Source organism: Ipomoea nil, unplaced genomic scaffold, assembly GCF_001879475.1.
Source record: "Ipomoea nil cultivar Tokyo-kokei standard unplaced genomic scaffold, Asagao_1.1 scaffold2928, whole genome shotgun sequence".
In the NCBI taxonomy this organism is placed as follows: domain Eukaryota; kingdom Viridiplantae; phylum Streptophyta; class Magnoliopsida; order Solanales; family Convolvulaceae; genus Ipomoea; species Ipomoea nil.
In genome coordinates this window covers 1,081,059-1,091,120 of record NW_017619356.1, presented here as the reverse complement: position 1 = coordinate 1,091,120, position 10,062 = coordinate 1,081,059, and the positions used below count along the sequence as shown (strand labels likewise).

The 10,062-nt window shown below is 28.8% G+C and overlaps 1 protein-coding gene across 1 annotated transcript; it reads left to right on the top strand.

Annotated features, from left to right (window-relative positions):
- The first annotated feature begins 8,986 nt into the window (after window positions 1–8,986).
- Window positions 8,987–10,062, top strand: LOC109162258 (ATP-dependent DNA helicase PIF1-like). Its single transcript, XM_019310977.1, has 3 exons — window positions 8,987–9,098; window positions 9,204–9,362; window positions 9,413–10,062. The coding sequence occupies exons 1-3, from the start codon at window positions 8,987–8,989 to the stop codon at window positions 10,060–10,062; spliced, it is 921 nt and encodes a 306-aa protein (XP_019166522.1).

The following is a 10,062-nucleotide window of genomic DNA, read 5'->3' as shown; positions in this document are numbered from 1 at the left end:
AAAACAATGAGTAATTCAAATATGTGAACCAATGATTTGGTTTTCAAAAAAAAAAATGTGAACAAATGATTTCAAAATGAAATTAATATACAGTTACAAATAAATATAGCATGATTAGATTTACTTTAATTAATTTTAATTTTCTTAATAAAATGATTTTTCTTTATCAGTTTTTTATGGAAGACCAAGGGAGTGTTTGTGTTGCCGGAAAATATTTTACAAATAAAAATACTTACTAATAAAAAATAATTTTAAAATATTTTTTAACCCCTAATAACATGTGTAAATTTTATATTTTTACAAAAAATACAAATTGATAAATATCATAAATTAATTAGTACAATATCATTTATGTTTATAATAATTAAAGAAAAAATAAATAATTCAAATATGTGAAGCAATGATTTCAAAATGAAATTAATCTATCTATACTATTAATAAAAGTAAATAATAATTTACACCAATCTATACCCATACTATTAATAAAAGTAAAATCTTCCATTAAAATGTCTCTTATCCCTTCTGATACGAGATTGTCCTTCAAGTTCTAGCATAATTTACATCAATCTATATCTATACTATAATTTCGGTGTAATTTTATATGGAACAAATTATTATTTCCACCACTCTATATCAATACTATTAATAAAAGTAAAATCTTCCATAAATAATGTTTAATAATTGACAAATTCTATTAGGCAATAAAAATGACTATTATAAAATCTTTTGTAATATGGACACATTATTTTTAATTATTTCGGTTTAATAATATTATATCTTATTTATAAAAATTTAAAGTAATACTTTTAGTACTATTGAATATTGATTGACTCAAAATTATCTTAATTATTATTAAGACAATTAATAGGCATTTAGCTTTAACAAGTCTTCAAATATATGAATTATACACAGTAGCATGGAATCAATTAGTAGGACAATTATATTAGGTAATCTAATTAATAATTTACTTTTTAAATTATCTCTCATTTTCAATAATGAATATTTTCTTAAAGTATATACACAGACTATACTTATCGATATAGAATTAAAAGTGCGCGTGTTTGTGTGTGTGTGTCTATATATATATATATATATATATATATATATATATATATATATATATATATATATATATATATAATGTATAATATGTATTCAAAATAATTAAAAAATGATATAATTTGATAAATATCATAAATTAATTATTGAAATATTATTTATGTTTACAATGAGAGTTATTAAAGAAAAAATAAATAATTCAAACCAATGATTTCAAAATGAAATTAATATATAGTGACAAATAAATATAGCATGATTAGATTTAATTTAATTAGTTTTAATTTTCTTAATAAAATGATTTTTCTTTATCAGATGGGAGAGTAATGGAGTGTTTGGGTTGTTGGAAAATATTTTAAAAATAAAAATAATTTTAAAATTTTTTTAACCCATAAACATGTGAAAATTTTATATTTTAAAAAAGATGCAATTTGATAAATATCATAAATTAATTATTGCAATATCATTTATGTTTACTATACGAATAATTAATGAAAAATAATTAATTCAAATATGTGAACCAATGATTTTAAAATAAAATTAATCTATCTATACTATTAATAAAAGTAAAATCCTCATTTTCAACATTTTCGACCAAATTAATATGAATATTAATTAATTAGTAAAAAATTAATAAAGCTTAATTGGTAACAATTATATTTCTAATTGAGTAATTGACTAATTCACTAGAATGAAAAAAAAAATTTGTCAAGATCATTGAATTTTAATTAAAAAAGGAACAAAAATTAAAAATTAGACATAAATATTTCAATAATAATATTCTACATCATCAATAGTAAATGCATATTTTAAAGTTTAAACAATATAAAAGTAAATTAAAAATATAACGGAAATATTTTAATAAAAATATTATACATCATCCATTAAAAATGGAACAAAATTAGGTAAAAATATCACTGCATCTAATAGTCTAATTGACTAATTGACTGAAAATAAAAAAGAATAATTGATTGAAAATGAATCTGATATTATTAATTGACTAAAAATATAAAAGGAAAATTGACTGATATTCTACCATTATATATTTTCACCTAAGTCACCCATCGTGATGGATTGAAAGTGTTAGCTCTAGACGAAGACGGACAAGATTGTGTTGTTATTACCAATGTTGTCTACAAAGATGTTTCAATAATGTGTAAATACAATCGGTGATATTATGTTTTTTTTTAATGGCAAAATTGCTATATATCTAGACAAAAAATATATTTTTCATACAAATGAATTAGGATATCAATTCATTCTTATAACTGAGTTGCTAAAGAACAAGCACATTTGCCTAATTTATAAAAATACTAAACAATGATAAATAAAATCACCAAAGCTACAACACCGCATGCGTATATCTACACATTAGCTATTAATTTGAGCAATTATTTGCTCAAATTCAAGAAATGATAACATAAAAACACAAACAATCCAAACCATACCTTCAATTGCACTATATAATATTTGATATTCTAATTTAAATAATTATATATCGATCCAAATATTCTTAATATATTACAACAAATTCATTACGTGCATCGCACAGGTGAAAATACTAATAATAATAATAATAATAATAATAATAATAATAATAATAATAATAATAATAATAATAATAAAAAACAAAACTATATACAAATTAAAATTAAAATTAACAAAAAAAAAAAAAGGACAAAGGGGAGCCCTGGGCTCCCTTTGTAAATGATGTGGGATCATTTTGATCTCATATTGAAAATGTTTGAAAAGATGAGCTCTTGAGCTCTTCTATATAAGAGGTACAAACATAATTGTTTGTTCATCGATGTGGCAAGTATTGAGAAGTCAAAAGGTTCTTATTTAAGAATCCTTAGCTTTGTCTTCTTTTTTTAGTTATTTATTATTATTAGCGGGGTATGAGAAAGATTAACACAAAATATATGTGTTATTTTAGTTTTTAGCAGTTTGGAGCAAATTACTGAGTTATTAAATAATATTTTGGTGTTTTGATTAAAGATAAATTGTTAAAATAGCGAAATTGTCAATAAAATAATAATAATAATAATAATAATAATAATAATAATAATAATAATAATAATAATAATAATAATAATAATCCAAACAAAACGATATACAAAATAAAAAAATAAAAATAAATAAAAAAGACAAAAGAGAGTCCGTGGCCTCCTTTGTAAATGACGTGCGATCAATAAGAGGAGCATCTCCTCTTACAAACATAATTGCTTCCCCATTAATGTGGACAAGTATTGAGAAGTCCAAAGTCTTTTTTTTTTTTTGTTTGTTTGTTTGTTGAGAAGTAAAGGAAAATTAAAAATGAAAATGAAATATTTCAGTAATAATATTTTTACATAATCAAATAGTAAAGGCATATTTTAAAAAATAATAAAGGTAAATTAAAAATGGAACGGAAATATTTCATTAATAATATTCTACATCATCAAATTAAAATGGAACGAAAATTAGGTAAAAATATCACTGTATCTATATTATAATTGACTGAAAATTAAAAAAAAAGAATAATTTACTGAAAATGAATCTATTATTATTACTAATTGACTGAAAATATAAAAGGAAATGAATATTAATAATTGATTGCAAATAAAAAATGATCCATAATTGACTAAAATAAAAAAAAAGAAATGGTCAGATCATTGAATTTTAATTAAAAATGGAATAGAAATTAAAAATTGGAGGAAAATATTTCAATAATAATATTCTACATTATCAATAGTAAATGCATATTTTAAACAATAGTAAAGGTAAATTAAAAATAGAACGGAAATATTTCAATAATAATATCTACATCATCGAATAAAAATGGAACGAAAATTAGGTAAAAATATCATTGCATTTGATATTCTAATTGACTAATTGACTGAAAATATAAAAAAAAAATGTCTAAAAATGAATCTGATATTACTAATTAACTGAAAATATAAAAGGATAACTAATTGAGTGATATTCTACCATTATATATTTTCACCCAAGTAACCCGTCTTGATGGATTGAAAGTGTTAGCTCTAGACGAAGATGAACAGGATTGTGTTGCCACTACCAATGTCGTCTACAAAGAGGTTTCAATAATGTGTAAATATAATCGGTGATATTAAGCTTTTTTTTTTTTTCAATGAAAAAATTGCTATATATCTTGACAAAAAAATGTATCTTCCATACAAGTAAATAAGGATAGCAATTCATCTCTATAACTGAGTTGTTAGAGAACGAGCACATTTGCCTATTTTATGAAAATACTAAACAATGATAAATAAAATCTTCAAAGTTATAGCACCGCATGCGTACATCTAAATATAGCTATTAATTTGAGCAATTATTTGCACAAATTCAAGCAATGATAACATCAAAATATATTAACGATCCAAATCATATCTTTAATTGTACTATATAATATTTGATGTTCTAATTTAAATAATTATATATCGATTCATATATTATTAATATATTACAACAAATCTATTCCGTGCATCTCACGGGTGCAAATACTAGTATAAAAAATATATAATGATTTCTTAAACTAATATTTAAGGATATGTTTTTGATATTCTAGTAAGAAATTATTAATATTTGATAGTAATCTAAAATAAATTTATTGCCAACCTTCAAATAAAGGAAAAAATCTCTTATAATATTTCTTGCCTTATTTGCGGTAGTTATATTTGAAAATTTATTATATCTCTATATCTCTATCTCTATATATATTAAAGCAAAATGATTAGCACAAAAATTTTCCCCCCAAAAACTTAAGGACATTTTTGTAAAACCAAACTAATAATAATAATAATAATAATAATAATAATAATAATAATAATAATAATAATGATAATAATGTTGTTACCACAAAATAAGTACTTACTTTAATAATACTAATTATTCTTATTAAAATAAATACTAATTATTCTTATTAAAATAATTTTACTCCACAAAATAAGTACTTACCTTAATAATACTAATTATTCTTATTAAAATAAATACTAATTGAGAATCACACCCAGGCCAATGTGCTGGCCTCATTGTGGGCACATAATTGGCTATTGAGTCACCATGAAGTATTGTATTGCAAAGGAATAATAATAACAACAACAACAACAACAACAACAATAATAATAATAATAATATAATAAGATTAATAATGAATTAGCCAATTTATAAATAAATTCATGTAACTCATGTAATTTAACATGTTGAGTAAAAGAAAAATATAATATTAGTTACTATTATTATTATTATAGCAATAGCAATTATTATAGTAATAATAAATTCATGTAACTCATGTAATTTAACATGTTGAGTAAAAGAAAAATATAATATTAGTTACTATTATTATTATTATAGCAATAGCAATAGCAATTATTATAGTAATAATAATTCGTTACTATATAATAGTATTTCAATTAAACTAAATCATTCTATATATATATTTTTATATATGTAAAAGAAGGGGGAAACCCAAAGGAGTACAAAATTACACTGAGTCTAGAGTATTACGCCAAACAGGCAGGCCAGACCTATCATCATCTAGAAGAATTCTAATGTCATCAGGTGGATCTGTTAATGAAAGAAGTCCGAAGTCATGATCCAAAGCCATCTTTGCTAATGCGTCGGCAACATAATTTTGTTCCCGAAAAATTGGATTGAGCGTCCAGAAGTCAAGGTGACAAAGTTCCTTCTTGCATGCTTCTAGGACATTGTGGGCAGCAATGCTGGGAGGCCTGGGCTTGATCAAGTAGTCGACTGCTTCGTGGGAGTCACTTTCAATATGCACTTTTTTGAAACCATTGGTTGTAGCAAACTGGATCCCCTTCAATAACGCCCAAGCTTCAGCCTCCAACGGGGTACATGTGCCTAGCTTGGCCATGAATCCTATCTTCCAGTTGCCTGAGGAGTCCCTTATCACACCGCCACAGGCAGCCCGGTTTGAAAGGGCAGCAGCAGCTCCATCTACATTCAACTTTACGGTGTCCTCCGGGGGTTTTAGCCAGCGAAGCAGCTTCCAAGCTCTTGGACTATCGTTGGCCAGAGAGCGTTTCGATTTGGAGAAGGCAGAGCTGGACTCTTCAGCTTGGGATTGGATTAGAGAGATTTTAGACCTTAAGGGTCTATAAGTATCCTTGAAGATAGCCTCATTGCGCCATTTCCATAGCCACCAAAGGATGATCGCAAAAGTAATGTTGTCGTTACATGGTCTCCTTCCACCACCTTTCATGGAGAGGCCCTCATCAAGCCAGGCAACCAGGGGTAGATTACGAGTATTTTCATGTAGCTGCGGCAAGGTGGCTTCCCAAATCTCCTCGGCTAGCGGACAGAAGCGAAGGATATGATCGGAATCTTCAACTATCGTGCCACAGGACCAGCAGTTTTCGTTGTCAGTGAGGCCACATCTCTTTCGGTTTCGGTTTGTCATAATCTTATCATGTCTTACCAGCCAGAGGAATGTACAGATCCGGTTTGGGATTCTCAGTTTCCAGAGATTAGTCCATATCGCAGAGTCAATAGGCGTTGGAGTATTAAGAGCTGCCGTATAAGCTGAATTGACAGAGAATCGACCGTCGGCCTCCATGCTCCATATGGCTCGGTCTTCTGTTTGAGAATCCTCTTGAAGGATTACCGTAGCCAGTCTACTTAGGATTCTGGCAGGGAGGACACGATCCAACAAGTCCCACTTCCAACCTTCACCCGAGATCCAGTATGCTGCAACAGCATTATTGAGTGTAGAATGGGCGATTTGCTCCAGGGCAGCTTCAAATAGAGGGACTGCCTCAAGCCAGTTATCCAACCAAAAACGTGTTGATTTACCGTTGCTTACGTGCCATTTGATACCTTTTTGAATGATGGGAAGAGCTTGGAGAATGCCTCTCCACGCATTGGAGTTCCTATTCCTCGGTTTCCAGGAGGATAAGACAGCGGGTTCAGCCCCATACTTAGCTTTCAAGATCTTGATCCAAAGACAGTCTTCTTCCTGAAAAAATCTCCAAGCGAGTTTAGCTAAAAACGCCAAGTTCATTAGTTTGAGATTCTTGATGCCTAAACCCCCATTTGCCTTATTGTTGGTGACGACATCCCATTTTACTAAGTGGCATTTCCTTTCGCCTCCCTTGCTGCCCCAAAGGAAACTTCGAATACGCCTTTCTATGGCATCAATTACTGTAGTCGGAAGCAGCGTGGATTGCATGCTATAATACGGGATGGCTGAGAGAACTGATTGGGCCAATATATGTCGGCCGGCTAGTGAGAGGGTCTTGGTTTTCCATCCATCGAGGTGTGAGTGAATTCTGTCCAAGATACCCTTGAACGAGTCTTTGTTGATTCTGCCATGAATAGAGGGAAGACCTAAGTGATTGCCCAAGGTTGGGACACTTGGGATCCTTAGGGCATCCGTGATGAGCTGCTGTGTTGTTGGATCAGTGTTCCTTGAAAAATAGATCGAAGATTTCTGGAGGCTGACACTTTGGCCTGAGCTAGCGCAGAACATATCAAGGCAGCCTTTCATTACCGTCGCCTGATCAGCAGTGGCTTCTCCAAATAGAACTAGGTCATCTGCAAAAAACAAGTGGGTTAGGTTAGGAGCTTCGCGAGAAAGCTTTATGCCCTTCCAGTGTCCATTATTAACTGATTTATCAATGATATGACTTAATCTTTCGATACATAGTACAAATAAAAGGGGAGAAATTGGGTCTCCCTGTCTAATTCCCCGTTCCGGGGTGAACCAGTAATAAGAAAAATATAATATTAGTTACTATTATTATTATTATAGCAATAACAATTATTATAGTAATAATAAATTCATGTAACTCATGTAATTTAACATGTTGAGTAAAAGAAAAATATAATATTAGTTACTATTATTATTATTATAGCAATAGCAATAGCAATAGCAATTATTATAGTAATAATAATTCGTTACTATATAATAGTATTTCAATTAAACTAAATCACTCTATATATTTAGTATTACAAATGATCATCCTTAATTAAATTAAATCATATTTTTTTTTTAATGCTACTGACTCTATTACAATGTAGTATCTGTTCATAACTACACACCTCAACTGAGGCTCGAACTCACAACCTCCCACATGAAAATTCAACCCAGCTGTCATTACAACACAAGGTCTTGGCAAATTATCCTTAATTAAATCATTTAAATTAAATCAGTCTATATATTTAGTATTACAAATAATCATCCTTAATTAAATTGGATCACCCTTAATTAAATTAAAGCATCCTTAATTAAATTCGATCATACTTAATAAATTAAATCATCCTTAATTAAATCATTTAAATTAAAAATCAACCTATATATTTTGTATTATACAAATAATCATCCTTAACTAAATTAAATCATCCTTAATTAAATTAAATCATCCTTAATTAAATTATTTAAATTAAATCAACCTTAATTAAATCAATCCTTAATACAAAACATAAAATCAGTCTTAATAACAACACAGAAACGCGGAATCGTCCTATTAGCCAATTATTATTACTATAATTGCTATTACTATTACTATTTACTATAATAATAATAATAATAATAATAATAATAATAATAATAATAATAATAATAATAATAATAATAATAATAATAATAATAATACTATAATATACTATAATAATAATACTATAATAACGAATTAGCCTTACAAAACGAATTATTCACATAAAGAAAAGCAGAATCATGCATCCTATTAACTTTAACGAATTATTATTACTATAATTACTATGCACGTGTAATTTATAGTATTTATTATGCATGGGAATTATTATTCATCTGTTACTATGCACGGAAATCATGCAATAGCTATTAGTATTAGTATTTAGTATTTCATAATTAAATTAAATCATCAATCCTTAGTTTGCACCTTTGATTACATAATTTGGGGCGCAAAAAGTTGAAGCTCTAGATCGAACCATGAGGGATTTGTTGCGATTTGTAGACCCTCATAGTTCACACAAGACATTTGGTGGTAAAACAGTAGTACTAGGTGGTGTCTTTCGCCAAATTCTGCCAGTAGTCCCTAAAGGTACCAGACAATATATTGTATTTTCAGCTATAAATCCATCATATTTGTGGAACAGTTGAAAGGTACTGAGGCTCACGAAGAACTTGCGTCTGAATACTGTCAAAGACACAGTAGAACAACAAGAGTCAGAACAGTTTGCAGATTGGATAGCTTCTATTGGCGATGGGAAAATTGGTGAACCTAATGATGGTTATGCAGAAGTTGAAATACCTAATCATATGTTACTATCGTCAGATGGTGACCATATTGAAACCATTGTTAGAAGTACATTTCCTATGTTTGCCAATGATAATTCTGATGCAAGTTATCTTCAGGGCGTGCTATACTACCACCTACACTGGATGTAGTGAACTCAGTGAATGAATATATGAGTGAGTTGCATACGGCTGAAAGTAGAACATATTTTAGTTGTGACACAGTGTGCAAAGCCAATGCAAACGCTGGAATACTGGGTGATGTACACACACCGGAATTTTTGAACGGCATTAGAGCTTCAGGTGTACCAAACCATTCATTAACTTTAAAAATTGGCTCACCAGTCATGTTGTTAAGAAATGTCGATCATTCAGTTGGATTGTGTAATGGTACGCGGTTGGTAATCACCAAGTTAGCAGACCGTGTAATTGAAGCTGGGTTAATGGATGGTGCTAACAAAGGAACAAAAGTGTCGATCCCCAGAATGTCAATGTCACCATCTGATACCAGGTTGCCATTCAAGTTTCAACGAAGACAATTCCCATTGATGTTATCATATGCAATGACTATTAACAAAAGTCAAGGTCAAACATTGTCACATGTAGGATTGTTCCTTAAAAAACCAGTTTTTGTGCATGGTCAGTTGTACGTGGCTGCTTCTCGAGTTAACAACCCAAGTGGTCTTAAAATATTGATTGCCAAGAACTCAAATTCATCTATTACATCAACAACCAACGTGGTATACCACGAAATTTTCAATAATTTGTAA